At 43.8% G+C, this 27259-nt stretch overlaps 3 protein-coding genes across 10 annotated transcripts in view; all 3 read left to right on the plus strand.

Annotated features, from left to right (window-relative positions):
- Positions 1 to 2184: 2184 nt before the first annotated feature.
- Positions 2185 to 7720, plus strand: zpd (zona pellucida glycoprotein d). The gene is made up of 10 exons (XM_061774984.1): positions 2185 to 2366; positions 2485 to 2536; positions 2611 to 2721; positions 4823 to 5031; positions 5121 to 5278; positions 5811 to 5925; positions 6003 to 6130; positions 6241 to 6424; positions 7317 to 7422; positions 7573 to 7720. Exons 1-10 carry the CDS (start codon positions 2346 to 2348, stop codon positions 7692 to 7694), a joined length of 1206 nt encoding a protein of 401 aa, XP_061630968.1. The 5' UTR covers positions 2185 to 2345; the 3' UTR covers positions 7695 to 7720.
- Positions 7721 to 8632: 912 nt separating this feature from the next.
- mmp15a (matrix metallopeptidase 15a) lies at positions 8633 to 16463 on the plus strand. 4 transcript variants are annotated; one of them, XM_061774982.1, is made up of 10 exons: positions 8633 to 9005; positions 9451 to 10014; positions 10534 to 10653; positions 10724 to 11037; positions 11345 to 11506; positions 12062 to 12420; positions 12533 to 12671; positions 13243 to 13393; positions 13485 to 13600; positions 14647 to 16463. In XM_061774982.1, exons 2-10 carry the CDS (start codon positions 9911 to 9913, stop codon positions 15102 to 15104), a joined length of 1923 nt encoding a protein of 640 aa, XP_061630966.1. In that variant the 5' UTR covers positions 8633 to 9005; positions 9451 to 9910; the 3' UTR covers positions 15105 to 16463. The 4 variants fall into 4 exon arrangements, with proteins under 4 accessions (XP_061630966.1, XP_061630967.1, XP_061630964.1 ...); XM_061774983.1 differs by having other exon boundaries at positions 9475 to 10014; XM_061774980.1 differs by having other exon boundaries at positions 8634 to 9005; positions 9866 to 10014.
- A 136-nt stretch (positions 16464 to 16599) lies between these two features.
- LOC133478660 (cyclic nucleotide-gated cation channel beta-1-like) overlaps positions 16600 to 27259 on the plus strand; it is a 29074-nt gene continuing 18414 nt past the window's right edge. For 4 of the 5 annotated variants that reach the window (XM_061774974.1, XM_061774976.1, XM_061774977.1 and 1 more), the window contains exons 1-15: positions 16600 to 19249; positions 20156 to 20237; positions 20407 to 20437; positions 20517 to 20562; positions 20691 to 20781; positions 21093 to 21112; positions 21189 to 21294; positions 22086 to 22110; positions 22492 to 22582; positions 22678 to 22808; positions 22906 to 22969; positions 23365 to 23437; positions 23537 to 23561; positions 24948 to 25236; positions 25455 to 25604. In XM_061774974.1, the coding sequence (XP_061630958.1) occupies positions 20157 to 20237; positions 20407 to 20437; positions 20517 to 20562; positions 20691 to 20781; positions 21093 to 21112; positions 21189 to 21294; positions 22086 to 22110; positions 22492 to 22582; positions 22678 to 22808; positions 22906 to 22969; positions 23365 to 23437; positions 23537 to 23561; positions 24948 to 25236; positions 25455 to 25604 (1223 nt within the window). In that variant the 5' untranslated portion in view covers positions 16600 to 19249; position 20156. The remainder of the gene's footprint in view (positions 19250 to 20155; positions 20238 to 20406; positions 20438 to 20516; positions 20563 to 20690; positions 20782 to 21092; positions 21113 to 21188; positions 21295 to 22085; positions 22111 to 22491; positions 22583 to 22677; positions 22809 to 22905; positions 22970 to 23364; positions 23438 to 23536; positions 23562 to 24947; positions 25237 to 25454; positions 25605 to 27259) is intronic. The other variant, XM_061774975.1, reaches the window with a different exon arrangement.

Below are 27259 nucleotides of genomic sequence, written 5' to 3' on the forward strand. Positions count from 1 at the left end.
GAAATGGCCCCTCTAGTCATGTGACACAATGCGGCACACTTATTGTATTCACTTGGTGATCTGTCTACTAGTGAAGCATTCAAAATACTTCTGTTAAATCAGACGTAGTGCATTTCTGTTTATGGCAATAGATTCATATTTTTTATACAAAAGTGTCACCTACCACAATGGTTAGATATTGTTGAAAAAAATAGCCGCAGTGTTTGTTAAGATAGAGTTTTTGGATCTCATGAGTTTGCGCGTTCTCCCCGTGATTGCATGAGTTTTCTCCAGGTAGTCCGGCTTTTTTCCCATATTCCCAAAAAAAAAGCATTTTAGGTTAATTGAATTGAAGACTAAATTGTTGAGTGTAAATGGTTGTCTTTATGTGCCGTGCAATTCACTGATGACCAGTAGGTCGACAAAGCGGCCACATCTTTTGCTTGACGTAGGCTGCGGTCCCTCGTAGATGCAGGGATTTTCAGGGTCACACCCTTAAAGGTCCCATATTTTACCAAGCCAACTTTTTCTATTATTTGGGAGGTTGTATTGGCTCTATGCTGCCTCAGGAAACATGTGAAATATGAATTCAAATCATCCACACATTCCTGAGTTACAGATGTTTTTCCGCCAATATCGGGTCATTCGAATTTCTCGAGCTCATCTATGTCACTAGCAAAGATCTCCGCCAGAGCCGGCGGTGTCAACATAACGTGTGCTCTCACAAGTAGTGAGGGTTGGGTCTTCTACACGGAGGCAACCAATCAGGGGTGGTCTTTGCCAAATATGGACAAAGCAGATACTTTGTGCAAATGCTTTGAACAGAGTTAACATTGTATCACTATCATTGTAACGTAACGTTTTGTAACGTTATGCTTGAACGGCATAACATTGGTGTTACATAAAATAACGTTCCCTCTTTATGACGTCGGAAACACGGCTTGAGCTGTTCGTCTTCTAGCTTTCCTTTGCCTATTGTCTCGTGGCTGTTACGCCGACGACTGCGATAGTTAATGACGCAACTTTTTACCATTGTCTCCATTTACCGAGTTAGCTGATGCTAGGCAACGACCCGTTCGCGATTACCACTTCCATTTCGTCCCGCAATTCTTCGTGGTTTTATCGCGGAAATGACGACACGTTTTCAATCTCTCTAGACGGTCGTCGCACAGGACGCTATTCGGTCCAGGACCGCATGTGCACAGTGGTCATTTGGAAATCGAGTTTTTTTAAATCTAGCTATAATCATATTAAACAAAATGGTGGCTAGTGCAAATGCTGAGTGGCTAGTAACTCTGGGAAACCACAACCCACAGAGGCTGTGAGCAAAAACGTTCATGGCAAGCCAGCTGGTCCCAAACGTCAATTTTTGAGTCAACTGAGATGAGATAATCATTATATCAGTATTCATACTTTTGTGACATATTTTGTTTGGTGGTGTGCTGTGAGATTTTTCAAATGTAAAATGGGTGCCTTGGCTCAATATACATTGGGAAACACTGGTTTAGAAAATGGATGGAGGGATGGAGTAGGCACATGTATCTTATTCTGTGGCCATTGTTAGTGAGATTTTACTACCTGTGCCCTTAATAAAAAAATAATAAATCTGTTCATTATCCATGTTATTATTCATGAGGCCCTACAATGGTTTTCAAATTAACCTGACGTTTACATTCAATCATCATGACGAATACTTCCCCTCTAGAACATTTAGCCAATCACAGTGAGGTAATGGTGAAGCACTGTCAGGGATGTTAGCAAGTACATTTATATAGTTTTATGAAACAGTAGTGAAAAAGATTGCTGTCAGAAGAGGGATTTTGAACACAAACCACAAGGGTCTATTATTACTGTAATTATAGTATTATTTCAAAGAGATTATGTCGCATTAATCAAGATTTAACTTCTCATTGACTTAAAAAAAAGCAGTTTATTGAACGAAAATGCCAGTTTGATCATTCATATACATTTTCTCGTTTCGACACATGAGCGTGATAGCGACACCTAACGGTCGAAATTTTAATCACTCAGGGAGAAGTGAGAGCTCGTCCTTGTGTTTTTTTTAATTGATTTTTATTTTTTAATTACAAAAGAAAAATCTAAACCATTGCTGTGAAGAGAGCTGGAGCAAAACCAAGTTTGATAATAGTAACCTTAATGGTTCTATTAAACAATGAAAGGATATAAAAGTCAAACGTGAGTCCAAATTGCTCATTTTTAGCGCCATGACAGAGCACAGGTGTTTTTAATTGCAGGACGTCCGGTGATGAAGACGGCGACAACAGAACCTAACGGCCCCGTTTGACCGCCAATAAAATCTTTAAAACTAAGCTTTATATATATATACAAAAAAAAATAGCACAACAATGACTTTAAACAACTGTAAGGTGGGTATGAATTTACTTTTGTCATTTGGGAGGGCAAGCTAGCGCACCTCGAATGCTAACGAGCGCAAGAATAACACAAGGCGATGTTTTAAATGGAAATATTTCATGTTCACGCCAGCTCGCTGTTCTTCTCTTGCTGCTCCTTGGCTTCCTATACCACCAAGTTAGAGGTAATTCTAAACAAATGCGAAGTGAAGTGTAGAATGGGCGTGTTAGCTTGTGCCACTGTGTTATGTGAGAGCAGGAATCTGCGACGTGGAGCTTTGCGCCACCAACCCAGAAAGATGTGCCCTGTCCAAAGACAAGAGCACCTGCAAGTGTCTCGAAGGATTTTATGACGACCACTGTGACAAAGGTAGGCTTGCTTCCCCCCGCCTTCATTTTTGCAGGGTGTCAGCATTAGAATCATAGACGTGTGCGTGTGTGTGTATATACTCTACGTTTGACCCTCATTGAACGGGTTGGCCTGTTGCTGCGATACGTATGCCCGTCCGCCATATTGGTTGTGGCAGATCTACCTCGTGTTTGTCACAAAGTATTTATACTGAAATAATGACGATGTCGGCTCAATTAACTCACAGGTTTTCGTGCATGGTGTGAAATGTGGGCTTGTTAAATTGAACTCAAAGCTGATATATTTGAAGGAATTGAAGAAAAACATGGAAATCTTAAATGCTGTAGTAATTTTTTGGACCATTTAAGTGAAACTGGAGAATTTCTCACAGCATACTAATGTGCTGCAGCGTAGTTGTTGGGAGTCACTGTGGTTAAACAACCACTCGGTGAACTTTAAAGGCACATTTCTACAAAGTCAATGCCTCTCATTTGCCCAGACAGGCACACTGATATACTGTATTTGGGAAACAGATTAGAGGTAGACAGGTTGTTTTTTTTCAGGGTCGATATTTGATTATTAGATTAAATTATTAGTATTTAGTCAAGGAGGTCAGTAACTGATATTTGGGTCGGTTTGTACCTCAGTTTTATGATCACGCTTTTCAGTTTGGTTCAGTACACCTTGACTCTGAGTAAAATCAATTATATGTTGACGGTTAGGTTAAAACTGGAAGTATAGCTTCACGGCACTATATTTTTATTTATTCATCTTTCAATTTAATTTCTGTTTTTAAGGGTGGAGTAGTTCACAAAATCCATGGTTCCGTTCGTATTTCGGTTTTGTGGTGACTGTTTTCACTTTGGCACATGTTGACTGTTATGAAAGTTGTCTTCTCTATTTTGTTATTTAAATACTTTTATTAATCAGAAATATATTGTCTGTCTATGCCACCAGCGAATAGTGACAGGCAGAACAATGAAATGCTCTTCCATTGGAAGGCAAAAGGTAGAATAAACCCGTGTATCCACTTGTTACTATTCATACAACAGAATAAGTAATGGCTTCCTGCACATGTACATCTCAATAAATTAGAATATGGTGGAAAAGTTAATTTAGTTCAGTACCCATACATTTTAAAGATTCACTTGGGAAAATACCTTTCAGAAGGTAAATTCCTGCCTAATTTCAACATTAAAAATGTATTTCCAGTTTCTTGTTTTGTTATATAATATTCTAGTTTCCATTGATGGTGGATTTTGGTTTTTCTTTGCTATAAGGTATAGTCATCAAAATTCTACATGTATATTAAAGTGTGTTGTACAGCTATAATGAGTTTCACTTTTTCAGTTGAGTGATGTAATTTAAGCTTTTGATACTAATTTATTGAGATGTACCTGTATATCAGCTTTGTGTTCAGGTAAACAAGCCCAGATTTCACACAAAGTACATTTGTGACTAAATTGAGATATCATTGTCAGTATTTATTCTTTTTACATTTGTTTGGTGGTTTAACAATGTTGTTCAGTTTTAAATAGGAGAGAGAAATTCATTATTCAGTGTTAATCCCATAATAATAATTATTATTATTCATTTTATTTATCAGTCAAATCGTTATGAGCTGCCTTGGACTGTAAAACGTTTTGTACATCTCCAAGCAACAAATGAATGGCTCCACTTTGTCACATCCAATATGGTGGAGATGTCAGCATCCTATTCAGCACTCAAGGGGGTGTCAACATACTGTATATACTGTACGTCTATGATTATGCCGACTTGCCCATTGCAACATCAATACAAGATTGAGACATCCTTCTACAAATTTAATAATGCTCAGTTTTGATACACTTAAAGGTATTCGTTATGATGCATAATATTTTGCAGTGGTGTAGCTAATATTTTAGCTACACGGGAAGAAATATTACAGACAACTGGGTATAATGCAGTTCTACACCACTGTAAACTACAACCGCAATAGTAAACTTAGTGTTAAACGATGATCTCTGGCAGCGACTCACACTGAGCATTACATTTGCAAAGGAATTTGTAATTCAACTAGTATTGAATCTTCATTGTTGTTCAGGGGGGAAAAAAACCAACAAAACCTTTTGCTTTTAAACAGATGCACACATCAAAGTCTTGTGCACTGAAAAGTACATGGGAGTCAGAGCCCGTGAAGAGTTCTTCATGTATTACAACACGCCGGTCACGTCTTTGCACCTGCCCAATAGATCGTGCAAAGCATATAGGGAAGTTATCAACAAGGTTCCGTACTACATGGTCAAGATCGCAAAAAAGGAATACATCAGCTGTGGAGGCAAGTCAGTTGAGGTACGTTCAGCGTTGCAAAGTCTAACACTGACGCCTGTCAAATACAATGACATATGCTAATCTGCTCATGTTCATGTTTCTGTTCCTAGAAAAACTTTACTCATGTCACGTACACCCTGAGTCTTCAATCAGAGCCTCAGGCCATTGGAAACATTATCCGAGATCCAGTCATCAAGCTGGATTTCACGTGCATCTTTCCATTCATCAGAACAGTCAGCCTGCCTTTTCCAATTGAACCTATATCTAGGTAAAGTCGCTTTCATGTTATTTCCCCGTTCTCACTCAAAGAGCCATGTGCAGTGTCCAAACGTCCTAGTTGAACTGTCTGTAACCAAACGCACCTCTGGCGTTGCGTAATTCCACCTGAGAGAGGTACGACTAGGAGATATCTGTAATTTTTTTACCAGGCTGCCATTTGTTGCCTGTTGCACTCGCGGATGAGGAAAAGCGCTACAGAAAATGGATGAATGGGTTTCACAGCTGACAATGATGCGTATAGTACTACTGTGCCTCCATTAAATGTATTGTTAAGATGCGATTCGTCTCATTCACGCTCATCTCTATAGATTTGTACGACTTAGTTGTCATCTTCAGTGGAGTTAGCTGATTTAGTTGTCATGGACACAGGTGAATCACCAGTGTGTCTCAGAGGATGTTCTATAGGTGCCAGTGGCTGTGAGATCATTTAGCAGTGTACATTTGGAGACTCGTGTTCAGCCAACAGTTTTCAACTCTGTGAGCAATTACCTGACCGAGTTATGATTTGCTCACACAAACAGTGAGGCGATGGTGCGTGTCGACGAGCTAGAGGCGACCATTAGGATGATGCTGTACATGGATCACAGCTACACGACAGCCTTCAGCAGTGCCCCCACTGTTGAGCTGGGGGACCAGGTAGTTTGTCCAGCTTCACTCTTAATTCTGCCTGTGGCACTCTGCAATTCATTGTCAACATTTCGCCATTCTTTCAGGTATATGTTGAGGTGGCTGTGACAGAGCCCGCAGACTTTTTCCTTCTTCGAATAAACGACTGCTGGGCCACACAGAGTCAGCAGGCCAATGCCTCGGAGGGATTGGTTCACAGCCTGCTTTTGAATGGGTCAAAACATCTCTGTATTGAAATATTCACTCTTGGCATTTCAAGAGTAAACGTGTCTGCCTGCGTGTATAAATATTTATGACTCCTCCTCCCCCCGTGTCCCCGTCCAGGTGTGTGACCGACGACACAGTTGCCTTCCACAGCCTACGTGAGGGAGAGTCTGGTCTGAACGGGCAGAGCTCCACCATTCACTACAGCTTCGCCATGTTCCGCTTCACAGTGGAGCCGCACTTGTTCTATCTGCACTGCACCGTGCAGCTCTGTGACCCGGATGACGGAATATCCTGCGCACCTGTGAGCTCATTACTGTCACCCTAGTGAATTCACCGTGTCCACGTAATACTATCTCAGTGTGTATGTGTTGGGCTTGGAGGTTATGCTGAGGAAAAATGACATGCAATGGGCCTCGTTCGCTAGTAAATGCGTGAACAATGTCTCTTTCTGCGCAAAAATTGAGCACATATGCAGAATCATTGTCCAGATTCGTGACACGTGCGTACCGGCCAGTTTTCTTCGCACCGCCGTGCGTATGTTAGTGAATCAGACCTCATTCTAAATGACGTGCTTGTTTGTGCCCGTGACCCGCAGTCTGCGTAAACTGCGCCCCCATTTCCCTGTAAAAGGATCTCCGTACGGTATGTCTCAGCCAATGCGGGTGGTTTAAGTCATAAGAGATAACTGACCAAAACTTGAGAAACTTAGAAGAATCGTTATCCTATTTTCACAAAAGTTGCTATGATCGGAAAGCTTGCTAAACACAGAAACCGACATATAGCCTTATCGTTTTTCATTTTTGAGTTCCATAGTTAAATTAGACAATGTAGCACAAAACATACATAGACTGTACCTATAGAAAAACTAGTTAATTGCTGAGAATGAACAAACACTTGTTCGAGTTGTTAAAATACATAGTAAGGAATGAATATAACACCACGAAGAGGCATTTGTAGTTGATAAAATTCATGACATTAGTGTTGGAAGCGACAGAAAACGAGCCATGCCGGCTGGAATCTGTCAAAACTTAACCATGCTTATTGATGACTCACAGATTTGTGTGTGCATGATTTAAGCACAAACCTGTGCATATGCACGGTTAGTGAATGAGGTGCAGTAAGCAGGTCTTTTTTTTTTTTTTTTTTTTTTTTTTAAATATAAATAAAGATGGAGCTTGTTTTTCTGTTTCCAGAACTGCAAATCCATCACTAAGCGAGAAGCCGTGCAAGTGGACCCTGCCCAAGGCCTCTTGTCATATGGGCCCATCAGAATCGAAACGCCAGACAAACCTGTGTCTAGTAAGCCGACATTACATTATCACTCGCCCCGCTCCTTTTTGGTGATACTTTGGTAATTCAGAAAAAAACACAAGCTGCATCTGTGTGTGTGATTTATTTTATTTATTTTTGTATTGATTTTATTTATTATTTTTGTTTTTTTACTCACAGACGTGGTGACGACTGTGGTGCTCCCCGTAGCAGGCGTCTGGGCCGTGGGCTTCATCCTCACCCTCCTCATCGCAGTGGCAAGAGCCGGCAGTAGGAAGATTGCACAAACGGAGCAGCTTTGATCATTTCAATAAAATGTCAAAACATTGTTTTCCTGCTTATTTTCACAACAAGCAGCGCTAAAAAGATCGAATTACAAACGAGCAAGCAAAAGACTTGAGTGTCACTTAAGTAAACCTTTGGATAAATTCTCTTCCAAGTGATGAGTTTCTCCTGTTTATTAAGAGAGATCAGATTTTGATAAGCCATTCTATGCATAGAGAAATGTCTTATTTGGTTAGATATTGGATCTTTATATCTTCTATTTGGAAAACATTTTTGTGCTGCTAAGTGTGTTATTGCTGAATGAGATTCCAATATGCTTTGTACAGTCTTTCCAAATGCCAGAAAAGAATTGAAAGGAACCAGAGTATCACACTTTTTAAAGAGCGTTTTGTTAGTCAGTAATGTCAAATGAATTTGACTTGAGATTTCTCACTCGGTGCCCAGTCCAGGGTGCCCCTGCCTCTCCGAAGGCTGGCTGGAACCGTAATGAGGACAAGAACGATAGAAAATGAGATTTATCAATGGATTTAGCAATCATTGTTTAGTCACAGCTAAATCCTTTAGGAAAAGGATCTTTGTGCAAAATAACATTTCAAAGCAATCGTTAACGAGTCGTGGGTATAATTCCGGGTGTGGATTTTTAATTTACTTTTTTTTTTCTTATTTACTGTAACCACGGGCTTGCACGTGCCAGGCTGCTCTTCTACAAAATGACTTGTATTTTCTTTAGAAGCCAGCAGAGGGCGATGTGGGCATAGTGTCTTTCCCCCTTCTCCGTAGTAATGCCCTTTTTTTTTTTTTTTGTTGTTGTTGTTGAGCGGGGTGGGCTCTATTTCCATCGCATATTTCTCTCTTACGGCGATCTCCTGTTTGTTTCTGGGTTTCCTCCACGCGTAAAAGACATCCGTGACGGACATCGACCGCTTTCTTGAAACCTCGGCGTTTTTTTTTTTGTTTTTTTTTTTTTTACGACCGCTTTGTTATTTTCGTCGCAATGCAAGTCATAGTCGAAGTTGACCTCGCAGTGTTTGCTCGGACGCGTGCTGCCGACAGTGAAGGGAGATCATGTGGAGCAACATAGGAGCTCCTTAACTTGGACCATATGGAGTTCTAGCAATTTACTGCAGTTGACCTGTGATCGTCAATATTTTGTGTGCGTGTAGTTTTTCGCCAGATTTTCTTTTTTGTTCCACGGTGCCTCCATCACTCCACAGCGAACCGTGAAGATGTCGGCTCGAGAGCCCGGATCTCGAATCCTGATCACTTGGCTCTGTTTACTCTCGCTGCTCCTTGGCAGTGCAACCGAGCGGGAGGGCTTCAATGTGGAGGTAAATTAGCACAATTTACCGCGTTGTTCGAAGTGCGCTTTTAACTTGTATCCAGTAAGAAAACGCAACCATGCACATGATCCTCTTCTGTATAAAGATGGGATTGTGCTCACGTTTACATCAGACGAATGAAATTTGTAAAAAGCCAACCAAGTGACAAAAGTTGCAACTAATGTGCAAGGCAATTGATTTCCCATTCCGTTTTTGAACTGTTCTTTTCATTAAAATAACACATCAGAAATGAGCAATTCATGGCAAGTAATTAAATATCTGGGCTGTTTTTTTTTTTTTTTGCACTTGGTGTAATGCTTACAAAGTGGATCAATTCTAGTCACCTTCCCCACTACGACATTTGCCATGCTGTAAATTCAGAACTACACGTTTACTGTCCACGTGCACATTTATGGGTGTGTGTGTGTTTCGCCTCCATGCTGCGCGCACACAGTTGAAGTCTTGCCACTGCTGCCAGGTGAAGGCTTCTCAAATGGTCCGTCTTAGAAAGCCACGAACATCCGTCCTCCTGTCCCGATCACGTGGCTCCATGTGCTCCACGTGACTGTCGACGAACCCCCAGCACTCAGTCACAGGTCATCTTGACGTTGTCATGCGCTTCCATAACATCTGTTCACATCCTTTTATTTTGGGCTGTCACTGCAGAGAAGGCGCAGGAATGTGGTAAGATTGTTCGAGGCCATCTGGTTTCGATCTGCTTTTCTTTTTCCCCCTCGGATATTTCTCCAGTTGTTAGACAACGGCCGCTTTCCCCGACGAACATGGTTGCCGATTCCTAGCTTTTACAGAAGATGACGACTACCGCGACATTTCTCAGACAAAGATGACCCCTCCGCTTCCTCTCGCAGGCGTGGCTTCGTCAGTTCGGCTACCTCTCTCAGGCGAGTCGACGGATGTCCACTATGCAGTCAGCTCAGACCCTGTCCCGAGCCACCAGTGACATGCAGCGCTTCTACGGCTTGGAGGTGACCGGAACGTCGGACGCCGCCACTGTCGCGTAAGGCCCGTATTCTTCTGTAGTTCTGATGGCCGTGCATTCCAAACAATGGCCGGAAACCGATTCCAGAGATTTTGCGGCCCTTATTCATATGCCCTTGTATTGTCATGTAGCGGTATTCCGGTGAAATGCCACCTTCTAAACGGAATTGAAATATGATCAGCAATGCAAGAAGATCACGGCTTTGTTGCCATCATTTTTAAATCAATTGTTCCATAAAGGCCATCGCAGATATTGTGCTTAGGTGGGGTATGAAAGTAGTATTTGAATCACCGAAGTTCTGATAATGGGGCATCCATCCAACCATTTTCTGAACTGAACCACTTATCCACACTCGGGTTGCAGGTGTGCCGCCGCCTTTCTCAGCGGATTGAGTAGCAGTAGCTGTCATTTGGAAAGACTCCTTTTTCTGGTCCAACTCGCAACTCGTGCTGCGCATTGGACCGCTCGCCGCCGATTAAAATGACTCATTCACGAAAGGCATCTCATTCACGTAGGTGTGCTGTCTGTGCCGTGCAGGGCCATGCGTCGACCCCGTTGCGGCCTCCCAGACAAAAAAGCCGACACGGATGACGGTGCGAGGAGGAGACGCTACGCTCTCACAGGACAACGGTGGGACAAGGACCGCATTACCTACAGGTATGCTGCACCGACATAGCGACCTATTAAGTGCAACGTGGAGCCGGTGAAATGCATTTGTGTGCATCAGTGTATTGGACCAGCACATCCCAGTGTCCCTGGGCGCGCAGAAGACATCCGATGCAATCCGCAGAGCCTTCGATGTGTGGCAAAGGGCCGCAGCGCTCACCTTCCACGTGCTACCAGCTCAACGCGGCAACGGCAGCCGGGAACAGCTCGCAGACATCCTGTTGTTGTTTGCTTCTGGTTTCCATGGTGACATGTCCTTGTTTGACGGCGAGGGGGGCTCACTGGCCCATGCCTTCTACCCTGGGCCCGCAACGGGCGGGGATACACACTTTGATGCAGATGAGCCTTGGACGTTGGACAGTCCGAACCACCAAGGTCAGTGGGTTGCTTCTATTTCCGAACCAGTCGATGAAGCCGACGGCGGCGAGCACAGCTGCCTCACAGATTTCTCTGACACTGTGTCGTTATTTTGTTTTGCTCCCTGAAAGTACTTAACGTTTATTTTGTTTGTATTTTGAGCGTTTGTGCAAATTTGTATCTCATGAGTTATTTCATTCATGTTGATCCATTTTCCTTGCTGCTCTTTCATCTTCTGTCTCATCGCCTTTCCCGAACGATGTCAAATTTGACGCCTATCTCAGCGCATTGAGCCATTATTCTGATCCGACGGTTTCCGCCGCAGGTATTGACCTCTTCCTGGTTGCGGTGCACGAACTCGGTCACGCTTTAGGTCTGGAGCACTCCGACAATCCCGATGCCGTCATGGCTCCTCTCTACCGGTGGATTCATACGCACAACTTCACACTGCACGAGGATGACATCCGGGGAATACAGCACATATATGGTGAGTGGCTTACACTTTCGCACATCGCGTTGGTTTTATATGTGACGAACAAAAGTGCACAAATGCCTACGTCTCTCTTCACTTCAATGATGCTAATATTTATTGAAGCAACGTTTTCCTGTTCTAAAACTCGCTAGCACCGAGGCGATGTGGATTTTGAACACACGACAGAAGAATCCAATCTTTCTATCTGAGTGAGATAAACAGAACGCTCCGTTGCGATTCAATCTAGCAAGTAGAGGCAACACAGGTTCTGGAACATTTTGAATGAAGCGAGTAGCTAAGATCATGAATTGTTTGTACTCGTTATCTTACAATGCAACCCCCCCCCCACCACCACCACCACCACCCTCCAAAGCATTCACTGTCAATTAAGTGAGCACTAAGGCGCTAAATGCAAAATGACAATGACAATGTGTAAGGAGTGTGTTTTATATGAAAGACAGATTGTGTTTGAAATGTGACACGCGATTCTCTAGAAGTACGTTTATGTTGCACAGCGTTTGTTCAATCTTTCTTTGTTTTTAAGGAGTGACTTTTTTCTTACTCTTCCAGGTCCCCCTCGTGTCAGTGAGGCTCCTCCCACCTCCGGTGGTGATCAGGAACATGCATTGCCCGCCTCCCTTTCTCCCCCTGAGGAGAAAACCAGCCGCCCTCCCCCAGTTGATGCCGAACCTGACAGCCCGAGCCCCACCGAAGGAAGCCGACACGTCCCCGGCGAGCCCGAACCGACCACCCGTCCCGTAATCCCCACCGCCTCCCGTTCCGAAGTCACACCGCCCATCGGAAAGGACGTGCCCCTTCCTCCGCCTACTCGCCGGCCTCCTAAGCGGCCGGATAACGAGGCTCCCGATATCTGTGATGGAGACTTTGACACTGTGACACTTCTGAGGGGGGAGATGTTTGTGTTCAAAGTGAGACAACCCATCGATTGTAGAATGAGTGTGATTTTCCCGAATGCAACGCAAGTACATGATAAAGGGCGGTGAGCAATGACATCGGGTATTGTTTGGTCACGTGTTGCAGGGTCGCTGGTTTTGGCGCGTGCGGAGGAACCGGGTCCTGGACAACTATCCCATGCCGATATCGGTCTTCTGGGTTGGTCTTCCGAGCGACGTCGATGCAGCTTATGAACGCCACGATGGCAAATTTGTCTTCTTTAAAGGTACGCTCTCAGCAGTATCGTCTCCTCTGTTTACACAGCATGCACTTAGCTCTTTTAAGAGCGTTTTCTGTCCTTCCGCAGCTTACGAAAGAACTCACCCGATGTTTCTCTTCCTCAGCGAAATCCCAGTCGGCATGGAGCGGTTTAAGCGCTTCTCGATAAAGACAACATTGGCAGTGAAATTCCAACCTGTGTTTGGATTTAGAAGGGTCGAGCTCGGAGAAAATAGCGCTAAGTCAGCATTTTTCACTCGCCAAGCCTTGGAATAATTCTACGTGGTCAATCAGGAATGAGGAAACAGAAACAGTGTTCAAGTCGGGCACGCCCACTTGCGTCTATTACAAACTTGCCACTTCACTTCGTCCACGCGTTATGCTTGGTTGTCCTAATAGCCTTCCGTATAGTATATTGACTTCTTGGCAAATTTGGAATGTGGAAGGAAGCCAGCGTGTAGGGGAACAAGCAGGTGACGGCTGGAGCTAAGATTCGGACCCCAACCTCAGAACTTCGAAGCGGATGTGCTCACCACGCTTGGTTTTTGAACGGGATGTTATGTATTTTGTCTCTGCAGATGATCAGTACTGGGTGTTTCGGGAAGCTGACGTCCTACCGGGATACCCGCAGCCCATTCGGGAATATGGTCACGGAGTTCCGCCGCACGGCATCGACACAGCGGTCTGGTGGGAGCCCAATGGATACACCTACTTTTTCTCCGATGACCGGTATTTTACACTCAGGCTTCTGCGTACAATTGAGCAAGGCATATTGAATTATGTTTTGTATATTAATCTGCATCAATATGTATCCGCGTAGGTACTGGAGATTCAACGAAGAGACGCGTAAGACGGACAGAGACTTCCCAAAACCAATCAGCAGATGGGGAAAGATCCCGCCCTCACCCAAAGGAGCCTTCCTCAGTGACGATGGCGGTAATTGATTGCGTCGAAGTGAACGAATTTCAAAGAGTAACGACTGCTGACGTCCGTGACAATCACAGCAAAGTTCCCCCAAAAATATTTCGAGCCTAAAAGTGTTGTTAGGGAAAGAATCACAAAAATGAAGTCCAATTGGGTCGCGAACAATGTTTCTTGTTCGCCTTCGTGTCGTATGGCGCTTAGGACAAATGAGATTGTCGAGTGAAAGAAAAGTTGCAGTTGAGGGCGGTTGGCAGGTCTGCCTCACAGTTCCGAAGTTGTGTTCAAGTGTCGGCCCGCCTGGGTTTTCTCTGCGTATTTTCTCTGCCTTCCGCCCACTTTCCAAAAACACGCGTGCTGGGTTGATTGAAGACAAAGTCAGCAGTGTCCAAAGCTTTTCCTCTGAGGGCTGTCGCATAGAAAAATGGAAGGATGCGAGGATCGCTTTGACACCTTCCAACTTTGATTCGTTAAACACACTAAAACCCACCCATCAAGTAATTCTACATTGTTTTGACGTGCTGTATATCACCGGCAGTTATTTTGAGAAACTGCGACATCATAGCCTTTTGCTAAGAGTGAAAAGGATTTTTGGGAATTTTGCCTTTTTGCCCTTGCGAGCCGAATGCCTTCGCGACATTCAGAACCAAACAAAGAGCAATCTGTACTAAAATGGTATTTTTTTCAAAGCAGTTAATTGGGGCTCATTAATGTGATATGATCACCAATCGGCTGCCGGCTTTTACTAGATGCTGCAGGACGCTGTAAAGTGGGAGACGGGCCACAAATGGCCCCTGGGCCGTTATTTGGAGGCGTTGCTCCAAATTGTCCATTGTGAGTGATTGTTTGTCTCTGTGTGCCCTGTGATTGGCTGGTGACCAGTCCAGGGCGTACGCTGCCTCTCATCCAAAGTGAGCTGGGATATAGTACAGCTCACCCACGACGCTAACGAGGGCGAGGGCTATAAAATGGATGGATGGAAGTTGCAGATTATTTTGGGGGGGATCTAACTTGAGTGCAAAGTCCTGCTAAAAACAAACTTCCTGTCGTCTCTCATGCAGCATACACCTATTTCTACAAAGGCGCCGATTACTGGCGGTTTGACAACCACAAGACGGTAGCAGACAAAGGCTACCCGCGCTCCATCCTCAAGGATTTCATGGGCTGCGCGGGTGTCCCCGAGCCTCAGCCAGACCCAGACATTGAGCCCCGAGCTGAAGACGAACCCGCTAAGCCCTCAGACAGAGGAGAGGAGGATGAGTGCAAAGAGGCGCACTGTGGGAAGGATGAAAACACGGCACCCGAAAAGGATGGGGAGGAGGAAGACAAAGAAGTGAACGTGGTGGTGACGGTGGCCGACGACGCATCCAAAGTTATGACGTTAATCGTGGTGGTGGTTCCTCTGGTGCTCATCCTGTTCATCCTGGTCCTCATCTACGCCATCCTTCGGACTCTGCAGAACAAAGAGACCCCCAGGGCCCTGGTGCACTGCAAGCGCTCGTTGCAGGACTGGGTGTGACGCACACTGACAGATAGATGCGCTATTTTGTTCTCCGCAGTGTTTTGGTAGGAAAATGGTTTGATTATGGCTATTTTGCCATGGATAATAATCAGCAACCTGTGAAATGGTTACTATAGTGCCTGCGGAGCTAGTTCACAATCGTACGTCCTTTCCCTCGTGCCTTTTTCCGGTTCATTCGGTCCCTTTTTCTCAGCTGCCGCAGACGTACTGTGAAAAGACACACGGGCGCAATAGGAAGAAACTCTTTTTAATCATTTGTAGCCATACAGAGGTTAGGAGAGACACGTGTCTTTTTCCGCAATGATTCAGCAATGGTCACACATCTTCATTTGCACTTGGATTCTCTTTACGCTGTTGCTGCTCGCTCTGCTTGCTGTTGCTCCCTCGCGGGCGCGTGCGAAAGCGCTCTCAACGCGCACACCGAGCAGGGGTCGTCCTTCCAGCGGCGCAGGAATGTCAGACAACACACGGGCCCCAAACATCACATGATCTCAAACGCCCCGAAAGAGAGAAGACGCATACGGAGCGCTCACCTAAATACAGAGATCCACTTTGTGGTATTGAACGAGCCACTCCTTTTGCTTTAACTTCAAACGGAATCTGTTTCTTACCCTAAAGCAAGATAGCGGTCCGTGACAATGAGGTGTTGAATATGTGCCGACGACAGAAGAACAGGCCAGGTTGTGGTTTCCATTCGAGGGCCGAATACTGCTAAGTTAGTCACGCCGGCACATGAAAAAGGGAGAGAGAAATGTCAAAGAAGAAATAACAATGTCGAGGAGGTGATGAGGGGGGAAGCGAAGGGTCTGCCAGATTTTTTGTTTTTTTTTTTCCCTTGGAAAAGGAGGAGTGACGGAAGAAAAGAAAGGGGGAGGAGCAGCGCTGGCGTTGTGCCTCTTGACCTACATGACTCAAATCCCACTCCTCTTCTTTTCGGTTTGTTGCCATTAGCAGGAGATGACTTCCTCTCGCAACTCCTCCCCCCCCCCCTCGTCTATCTTTGTCCACAAATTCTTCGTCTCACTCTGCGTTTTTTTTTTTGGGGTCCCATATGTGTTCAATTGATCTCCATTCTTCTGTAACATGAACCTGAAGAATGTCAAAAGACTGATGCCCGTTCTGCACTCTTTGCAGATTCAACGTGAAAAGGCCAAAATCGCATGCTACGCTCCTTCGCATTTGCCTTCTGTGGATTCTTACTTTTATATTCAACTTTATTTGTAGTTTTGTACACTCGAGCAGTTTTATATTCCAAAAGAGTTCATGCATGCAGAGCATGTTGTGTATCGGGGCCTGCATGCTCCTGTGTGGCGTTTGTTACAAAATGGAGAATAAAATTCACTGGTGAATGTTAAACGCTGCCCTCCTCGCATATGTTTGTCGTTAACCGGAACACTTTCTTTCCCAGACTCGTTCAGAGTGGATTTTTTTGTTTTTCCACCGCAAGAGAGAGCCCTTCCTCAAAAGTGTCCGAATGCACCGTTTCGCACAAGACCAAATGAATTGAGTTTTTCCGATGGACTATTCCATTAGCTGTAAACATTTTCGGCGTGCACGTTTGATGTCTTCTAATCCTAACCCTGTCTGCCACATACACACGGTGCAGCTTTATGGTGACGGAAGCTTCTGAGCGAGTCCCATTTACATTCCCCTGCATACCGGTTTTGCACCATTTTTATCCCATTTATTTATTTACATTCAAGGCGATGCCTCATGTCGGCTAGGATAGGCTTCAGCTCACTCGTGACCCCAATGAGGACAAGCAGTATAGAACATGGATGGATTTTTGTTTAAAAAAAAAACAAAAACAAAAGAAAATCGTTTTTTTGGCGCGTGTAGTGTCCAGTGTGTGCTTTCTGTTGTGAGGCAGCGAGTGCCCCTTCCTTTATGTCTTTGTGTCGCAGCTAATCAGGATTAGCTCCTGTCACAGATCATCCATTGCCGCTTCTGCTTCCTGTTTTTCTTGCCCTCGCTGTCGTCGTCCCGCGATAGTATGCCCTTAACATGCGGTCTGTCCTCCGTTTTATCTCCATGTTGAGTTGAGATTAAGGCCAGCGCGGTGCCGCCATCGACCTGTTCTCTCAAGTTGATCCGCTGCTGAGCGCATAATGGGATCTGCAATCTGCAACCTCCCCAACCTTTTTCTTGTTACTCCTGTTCAGCACTGAAGCTTTCGAAGGTGACCTGCTGGACTTGAAAGTCTTTATACCTGACACACACTTCGTTGTAATCAATGATGAGCTCGCAGTTCCAAACCCCAGTTTTCGAAGAAGTTGGGACATTGTGTACAACGTAAATAAAAACAGAATACAATGGTTTGCAAATCCTTTTCTTCCTACGCGTATATTCAATGGAATACACCACAAAGACAAGATACAATATTTTAAAGTTCAAATTGATCCACCTCTGCGTTTTTGTGCAAAAATTCACTGATTTTGAATTTGATGCCAGCAACGCGTTCCAAAAAAAGCTGGCACACCTGTGTTGCATCAATTATCCCTTTAACAACATCCAATAAGCATTTGGGAACTGAGGACACTAATTGCTTTTGTAAAAGCTTTGTAGGTGAAATTCATTTTTGCTTGATGTACAACTTCAGCTGCTCAACAGTCTGGGATCGCCGTTGTCGTATTTTGGATTTCCTAAAGAGCCAAGCTCTTATAACGTGCGGAATGTGGCTTGGCATTGTCATGCTAAAATAAGCAGGGACATCCCTAACAAGACGTTGCTTGGATGGCAGCATATGTTGCTCCAAAACCTGTATGTACCTTCCAGCAATAATGGTGCCTTCACAGATGTGCAACTTACCCCCATACCGTCACAGATGATGGACTGTGATCTTTGTGTTGATAACAATCCAGATCGTCCTTTTCCTCTTTAGTCCAGAGGACATGACGTTCATCATTTGCCCCAAAAATTTGAAATGTGGACTCCTCAGTCCACAGCACGCTTTTGCACTTTGCGTCAGTCCATTTCAGATGAGCTCGGGGCCAGAGAATCCGGTAGCGTTTCTGGGTGTTGTTGATACAGTGTACGGCTTTTACTTTGCATGGTAGAGTTTTAACTTGCATTTGTAGATGTAGCGACCAACAGTGTTTTGTAACTGGTTTTCTGAAGTGTTCCTGAGACCACGTGGTTTTTAATGCAGTGCCACCTAAGGGATTGAAGGGTACGGGCATTCATTGTTGGTTTTTGGCTTTGCAAATGATTGTATTCTGTGTTTGTTCAATTTTGCACACCGTCCCAACTTCATTGGAAATTGAGTTTGTCGATGCACATTAAAGAGGTGCACCTCAGTCAAATGGAATATAATGAACAAATTCATTTGAATACATCCATCCAGCCACCCATTCTCTGTTCCGCGGGTTCTCAATGTGCCAGCTCAGCAACTCCGTACGCCCGTTGACTAACGTGCACGTGATATGGTGTTCATCCACTAATCAATTCGATAGACGCACCGTAGAGGCTTTAATGACCTGTGCTGGGATCACTAACAACGACACAGCTTATACTAACATATCAACTCACAGGTTCTTACAGGTGTCACAGCAACAGGATCGTGCAGGTCCCGCTGCGACAACTGTGGAGAACCAATGTTCGAGACTGCTCGAACTTCAATTAGAATGGTGCTAAAAGTTTGCAAAATTGTCCAACAAAATCAGGGATATGAAAATGTCAACTTCAGCAAATGTTTCGCCAGGTGCACTAGAGAACTGAAAAAAACCTCCTCCAACACGTAGAGGACTGTAAATCCTCCATACACGCAGTAGGCATCGGAAATCTTGTTTTTAAAACAAACACGAATAAGACCTCAACATTACAATAGTTAATTGCTTTCCCCACAAAAGGCAATCTATTCAAAATCAACAAGGACGGATAAAGATTGAACTGCACGCCCGCATCTCCAGCTCCAGTCCATCTTCCCTGGCGGAGGTAGCAACAGTTTGCATTGCTTATGTGCGTCAACACACTTGACTCATCCTCCATCTGGCCCCGAGTCCAGGATCGGGCCTTAACCTTTAGGTGGTGCTCCTTAATCCAGTTATGCTCGGGCAGCCGCTGTGGAAGATCCCCGCGGAGCTGTGTCACACTGTGGATCTTTTCGACAGCAGGGGCATGCAGGGCCACCTGTAGACCCTCAGGTAGGAAACTACAATGTTTACTTTGTTCGTAGTATTAATGTCGATGATGCTGCCGCCGCTGTGATGATTTGGCGCACATACCGCCAGACATAAGAGCAGCTTCTTCGCCAGAGATGTGGCAAAGGTGCAATATCCATCGGCTCGCCATTCCGGACGCGCCACACGTGTAAACACAGCCATGTGTTATTATATTGTCGTCACGCTGCAGTGTTTCTCCACATCGCTCAACCCGATGCAGCGATAGTTGCTTATACAGAACAGTACAGTACTGTGTATACATTTGCATACTCTAGAATTTTTTTCATTTATTTTTTTTCACATTTTGTATTATTTTACTTCATTGTTAGTTTAAATATCGCCTATTTAATTACAATACTTAAATTAAAAATGCTCAAAATTTGCACTTTAGAGAATTTCTTTTCTCTATTGTATTATAATATGATCATTTAATTTTTTTTCCATTTTTCAGTCTTATAAGGCATGTGGAGTCCATTTTGATTGACATTTGAGCTTGAACTATAACAGCCAATGATCAAATACTGGAATAAAAACAAAAGCGACTCGTTTCCCTTTTGTGAATTCCTGACCAGGTTTGACCGTGTCGATAATGTTATCATAAATGTATGAATTTCAGTACAATGGACTGAAAAGAATCATTTTGAAGCCTTCTCCTTTCCTTTGAGGTCAATTGGAAGGTCGAGTGGCCCGGCGCCCTGTTGCAGAAGTGGATTATCCAAACAAGCTGACAAACAGTTCAGTTAGCGTGGGCTTAATGCGTCATCACATCTCCTTAGCTGCACTGGAGGCCTCCCTGTCTGTCACGTGAATTATCATCCTTATCGTGAACGTTCATGTTGATAAAGGGGCTGTGTGCGTGTTGGTGCGCGTGCGTGTGTATTTCGACAGGATGTTCAACTGGGTGGTGAAAGTGGTCCCCCATCCCCCCGGATCCCCTCACACAGATGCCGAAATCAATAATCCTGCTGAGGTACACGCACACACATGATTGTGCACACTCTCTCATTGGTGGGCTGTATGCCTATAGTATTATCCATTTTGCGAAGGTTTGTTAAGCCAATCAAATTTTGAATTGCACACACATTTGAACCGTCTCCAAACATCTAAATATCCTTTCAACACTTCTCTGTGTGTCTCAGATTAAACAGGAGTGCTCCAAAAACAGAGTTGGTGAGGATTATCACATAACATATTTGATTCCCTGTGGGGGGGGGGGTTATGATTATTCTAATATCAATTGTGTCCACAGCCAAGAGTCCTCCACTGAAGAGCACAGGTGATGCTTCAGAAGACAGGTAAACTTTCATTTCAAAAAAACAACAACAATCTTTCGATGCTTTGCGAATGTCAGTCTTCATGTACAAGTGCATACGTAGACATGCTACGTGCGGTATGTCATGCTGTCTTGACACCTGCTCGACAGTCAGTGCCAGGCGGGAGTCTTAGGTTGGCTGTCCAATGGCTTTGCCAGCGCCCTGCCTCAGCCCGCTGGCTCCCCTCACCTGGATGGCAAGGTGAGGCGTTCAAGTGCTCCTCTAGTCTACGCATGAATACATTGAGCGACCCTTTATGTCGTTTGCATTTTGTCACTATACAGAACAAAGATGTCATGTTTGAGTCCTCATTTGTTCAATCAGAAGAAATGTAAACTGTTACATTTCCACACTGGATGACTTAAAAGAAAAATAAGTCGACTTGCTGCCGCACACTTGCATGCTGTACGCAAAAGGATAGATTTTGCAATTAAAATGACATCATCTGCTGCGTCGTAGAGCTTAAACTATTTTGCCTACGAATCATTCTGTTTTCTTTTTCTCCCGACCAGTCTGTTGGGGATGGAGAAAGGTAAAGTGTGATGCGGTCAGGTGCACATTGTGTGGATGTTGTTCGAAGGTGAACCGCAACCGTGCCTGTGTCCCAGGTCGGGAGTGATGGGCTGGGTCACTCAGAGTCTGACCAAGGTGCTGCCGCAGCCCGACGACAAGTACAGAGAAGTCGACGATGGCAACCAAGAGGCGCACACGGAGGTGAGACGCAAGCGCTCGGCTTTTCTGAGCTACTGAACACTGGCCTCTGACAAAAGGCTTCCCAAACCAACCGTGTCACAATTCAATTTATTATCCTTCCTCTTATAGACCCAAAAACGTCGCCTGCTGTATGTTCCATTATTTTAGGTCTTGTCAATTCAAAAATAGTAATAAACAATATACAACAAACACAATAAATAACAGAAATAATAGCAGCAGAAGAAATTATATCCTAACTTGTTTTGTTGATCAGTCTGGCCTGCAACATAAATGGTGGGTTCAAGGAGTTTCAGAGGGGCTTTACCCAGGTTAGGCGACCTTCATTTACTCGACGACTATTTACAGTAAATCAATCTCTCGAGATCTGTTGTCTGTCAGTTTTCTCTTTGGTCTAACTACAGAAGCCGTTTTTATTGATTGAATCGAATGAATGGCAACGATGAGAGTTACAGCACTTGAATTAAAAATGAGCGCTCAGGTTCACCTTATGTCCGTGAAGTTATCATTTTCTCCAAAGTTGTTTGTCCCTTTCGTTGTCGCAAAGTTGTGCTCGCTTAACTTTTGACAACAGTAACAGTTTCCTCCACTAGCAAAAATAAATCTGTTACCACGTTGTCCTTAGCTAAACATTTTCTGAGGCTTTTAGATAGATAAATATAGGTTATGCTAGCATTAGCATTGACGCTAGTTCTAACGGAACTAAACTATGACTCCCAAGAGCGATTTATAAGCTGTTTTTAATATTAAAACGTAAGCCTTTTACATGTGCCGTTTTTCTGTGTGTATTACAGGTCTACGAAGTTGAAACAATGCCAGGTATGTTTTGTCTTTATCGGTGTGATAAATAAATACGGGCGGTCCTCAACTTCGGCATTTTGAGTTTAGGAATAATGAGGCTTTAATTGTTGTTTTTCATTGAATTTTATTCATTACATATGGCCTGTTTTTTTTTGTTTTTTTTTGTCATTTTGACCTTACTTCTGCGTTATTGTAGGAGCACTTACGATAGGTTTGTACATAAGTCGTAGCAAACAACCTGTAGGTTAAAAAAAACAAAAACACCAAAAATGGCCACCCATTGGTCCACTTAACGAAATTTTAATACCATTTTGGTATTACTAACAATGAGTAATGAGTAAATAATTGAGTCATTTGTTGCCTAATTTAGAAGTAATTCTCTGGTATCTGTGTGTCCAGATTACGACCCGTTCCCACACATCCCCGTGGTGGAGCTGGTGTCAGAAGATGAGGCAGAGGAGGACGACGGTCAATTTGTGTTCCCCTCAACGTGAGCATGAATCAAGTGTCGTCACGCATGTTTGCACCTTCGCAACAACAACTGATCACGTGAATCCAATTGTCTTTCTTTCTCGGCGGCTGCAGCGTGGTGACATGGCTCAAGCAGAAGATCCCTCAGCCGGTTCTAGTTCCTCCTGGTTCCGTGCCCATTGAGCCCAAACCCAAAAAGACTCCCCGCTCATCTTTGGACAAAAGTACATACTTTACGTTCCTTGGTGGGAAGACTCACATCTTGAACCTATCTGCACATCACAGCTGACGTTATAGTTTGGTCACTTGCATTTTTTCCATTTCATGTCATTTCTGCTGCAGTTCTCTCTCCACCACCTGAATCTCTCAGTGGAATCTCACTGGACACTGACGGCAAGGCCTCAGCGTAGGTTGACCTCCTTAAAAAAAAAAAAAAAATATATATATATATCTAAATAAATCTTAAAAATAAATCTCAAATGTAAGTATAACCATAAATATTACATCTAAAAGTTAAATCTAAATATTAAATATAAATGTTCCATCTAAATGTTTCGGGCTGAAATGAACATTCAGCTAATATGCAAAGAAACGGAAGTACCAAAATAATTAATCATTACAAAAATTATAGTTACAAGTTAGAGGTCACATTCGATGGTGGAAAGTTTTGGAATGATGTATCCTCATCTCATGTTTTCATGACAAAAAAAAAAAAAACGTAGCATTTTAGACTCGTGTAGATTTTTCCAGTCCGATGTAAAAGATTTGGATGAAGTGTTGAATGAGAGTGTTTCTCGTCAGGATGGCCGGCTGGTTCGTGTCCAGGCTTGGCTTAAAGATCCCTCAGCCTGTTCTTCCTCAAAATGACATCGAGGTAACTTTTGGCCTTCTCTTTTTTCCTGTTGACCTCCATCGTGCGTCTTTTCTTTCCTTCTCCGCACATTGATGCTAACATTGTGTGCTCTGCAATCAGGCCGCAGCTGAGGTTCTAAAGACAGGTGAGTTTAGACTTTTACCTCGTAATAGAAAATCCCCTCTGCTAGCTCATTTATTTCCTCCGACGGCACAATTCACAGTTCAGTTCAGCCAAGCGGTCGGCACTAGTTGTATTATTTTTGTTGTTTGTTTCCGTCGCTCACAGTGCGGCCGTTCGGAGCCTAACTCGGTACCTCTTCTCCTTCTGTTTCAGGGGGGAAGGCGCTGCGAGCCCCTTGAACAGCAGGAGGAGACGACTGGGGGGGGGCGCTCCCGTTCTGACGCATTTAGAGAGACGCATAATGTATCAGCACTTAGCGCCGAGCTATGTGGCCCTTCTGCAGCTTCGACATACGCATGCAATTATACACAAAAGGCAGCTGAAAAATATTCAACTCACCTTACTGTACTCCTTCCAGTTCAATATGAATGTATAACATTTGTTTAAAGTCATATATTCCATTTATGAGTCCTCCCACATTCCAAAATCCAGTTTCTTAGGTTAATTCAAGCCTCTAAATTTCCCATTGGCGTGCATATGAGTGCCAATCGATTTGGCCCTGCGATTGGCTGGCAACCAGTTCAGGGTGTGCGACACCTCTCGCCCAAAGTCAGCTGGGTTAGGCTCCAAATCACCCGCAACCTTACTGGGGGGGGGTAAGCAGTACGCAAAATGGTTCTGTAATATCGATTTCTAATTCTGTTTTAGTCCATAACATTGTACATTCGCATGCATGCCAATAGGTCACATCTCACGGGAATAGACTATTAAAAAGATGTCACTGCATATCATCATGCTCATAATTGCATAACAAATATAATTATGTAAGTACATTCCCCACATTTCTGACTAAATAAAGAAAATGAATGTATGCTAAACTTGTTTAAATGGCAGCTATGCATATATTCTATTGTGTTATTTGTTGGACCGCATGTAAAGATTCTTTTTATTTAAACCATGTTACATATCTAACCCTATTTATACCAAATACTAAAAGAGATTAATGCCATATAAATATGTAATATTGTATTATTTGATCAAAGCTGAATTCCGGTAGAGGTTGCAAGTCTGGTAATAAAAAAAAAAAAAAGAGAAAATTCAATGTTCTAAAATACTGCGTCATGAAAAAGGCCTGTTTTGATCCACTTCATTTGTTTCTATGGCCTTGAACTGTGAAATGTTGCCTGTGAATGTGTGCTGTGTTGTTCCTGGGGATGTAAAATATCCTTTCATTCTCAAATTGAAACAAATATGTGAGCAAGCTGTCATGTAAAGATGCTGGGATGAATAAAGTTTCACTGTATGAGATGAAGTGCGAGTTTTCTTGTGTGAGTCACCTTATCTCACCTGCACGCCGCCTATTAGTCCGCTTGCCCCCCGCAAAATGACCCTTGCCTTCCTTTCGCAGCCTCGACAAAACTCAATCCCGACATGGTGTTAGAAGACGTGGATTCAGACAACGAAGGCCAACACTCCTCAGGCCACACGCGGCAGGCCACGACACAGAGGAGACGGTCCGGTTCCTCCATGCACCTCCGCAGGTGTGCTGAGACAAACCAAGTACTGCAAGCGTCCCATCCAGCCGTTGCTGAAATTCTTCAGGAGGACGCTGAGACCCAAACAGGCCGTTGGACGCCATTCGTTGAAAGCATCAAGCGGGAGGCCGAGGATGTGGCTTTGGCCACCATGGAGGAACGGTAGGTTTTCGAGGGTTCTTTGTTACACCTCCTCGGGATTGATTGGATTGTGTTATTTCAACCTTGACGGGAGGGCCAGCATTTGAAAGAACCCAACTATCAGTTAAAAAGTACATTTTCAAATCTGACCAAAGAAGGAACCATGCACAGGTTTCCTACTCTTGCATGAGAAAAGACGAGAGAAACAAAATCTAACATTTGATCACGTATGTTGTTAGTTTGCTGCAGGAGCGCGTGGAGATGGCCGCCATGGCCGCAGAAGTGGCGAGGCAGGCGGCCGAGATGGCCGTACGACAGCTGGCCAGCGAGGGTCAGTCCATCAAACTCTCACTGGGGAGCCAAGAGCTGCTGGAAGAGCCTGACGCAGAGTATGTGTTCCTTTTCTTCAGTTTGCGTGTACGCGCGAGGTTGAAACATGACGTGGCGTTGTGCTCGCTGTGACCGGACAGACAAGTAAATAATCATGTCAGAGCGTAAGTTAAAGAAGGTTAACGTCAAGTCACTGCGGGGCCCCTCGATGTGCTGCCCGGTCGAGCTATTGTTGTTTTTTTGTTAGTGAGTTGATCACGATGCACTGCGTTATAGAAACTAATGGTAACTATTACCGTACAAACTCATATACCGGTACACGCTGTGTGGTCAGTGGAATTTACTTTGAAACTCAATGGGATGTTTTTATGGGATATTTTCGATTTTCAGCCATCCATATGAGCATAGAGTCATAAGGGCCGTTCGTGGGTGATCTATCATGAATTTGTCACACGTAAGGAAGCAGAGTCACGGCAACGGCAAAAATAAGCGGATGCGATCCAAAGTTTGATTAAATTGAGATCCATTCAAGTTGTGTTTCGCCGATCCCGTTCCAAATCCTACGGGTGTCTTGTTACGTGACCTGTGCACAGGCGGCCTCAGCCTCACAGCGATATCGTGTCCTAGCGACCGCAGCTTCCCCTGGCAACAGCCTGGTCCGCCCTCCCCCTCTTTCACGCACCAGCCTTCCCTTCCTCCGTCCCCATGGTTCCCACGGTAACCCCCACACCTGACACACGAAAGGAGAAAGACACACATTAAAACGGAATATTTAGACTGCTGTTTGACTGTATTTTAAGGAATTGTTTTTTTAAATAACCTGGAATCTTGATTTTAATAATCAGATGCTGGACAGATTTCTTTCCAAAACAAAAGCATCATGAACATTGACAGATAAAGTGAGTATTGCGTAAAACGTGAGCACAGTCTTATGCCACCGGCCGATGCTTAGCATTGAATCCTCGTCTTACATTGACACTTTGATGATTTAAATATTGACATCTCGGTGTTTCATGTGATAGCTTAAATCACCTCTTGCGACTGATAACGGTGCATTGCATGAACGCTGGGCGAAAGCGGAGAAAGTCCATGTTCACACACACTGTCATTTGTAATGTAAGTCTGATTTTGATTTCAAAATGATAACGACAGTTGCTCTGGAATTTAGGGATCATTACGTTTCAAAAATAGATTTTTGCTGACCAATTCATGGATGAATCATTGTAAAAAGTGTATTGACAAATTAACGATAAAAATAATCCGTAGTTACTGAGTAAGTGATGCAAATCATGTATTATGACATGCCTTTTTCACTAGGAAAGTAATTTCCATATAGGGACTGTCTGGATACTATACCGTCTTAAGTCTGCTGTGATATTATACGTCACATTCTGTTTTTTTTTTTGTTTTTTTTAAATTACATAATACAATACCAATACCAATGACTTTAATGTAAAAAAAAAAAGAACAGCAAAGGCAAGAAAGAAAATGATAGCAAAAAAAAAAAATTATTTCATAGTTTCCCCACTTTCAGTGTTTAAGATCATCAAACACTTGCAAATGTCAGACAAAGACAAACCAAGGAAACATAAAGTGCAGTTTTTAAATGGTAATTTCATTTATTAAGCAAAAAAACCAAACCAAACAATTCAGTTACCTGGCCCTGTGTGAAAAAGTAATGGCCACCTAAACCGAACAACTGGTTGGGCCAACC

The sequence above is a fragment of the Phyllopteryx taeniolatus genome, chromosome 5 (genome assembly GCF_024500385.1).
Source record: "Phyllopteryx taeniolatus isolate TA_2022b chromosome 5, UOR_Ptae_1.2, whole genome shotgun sequence".
In the NCBI taxonomy this organism is placed as follows: domain Eukaryota; kingdom Metazoa; phylum Chordata; class Actinopteri; order Syngnathiformes; family Syngnathidae; genus Phyllopteryx; species Phyllopteryx taeniolatus.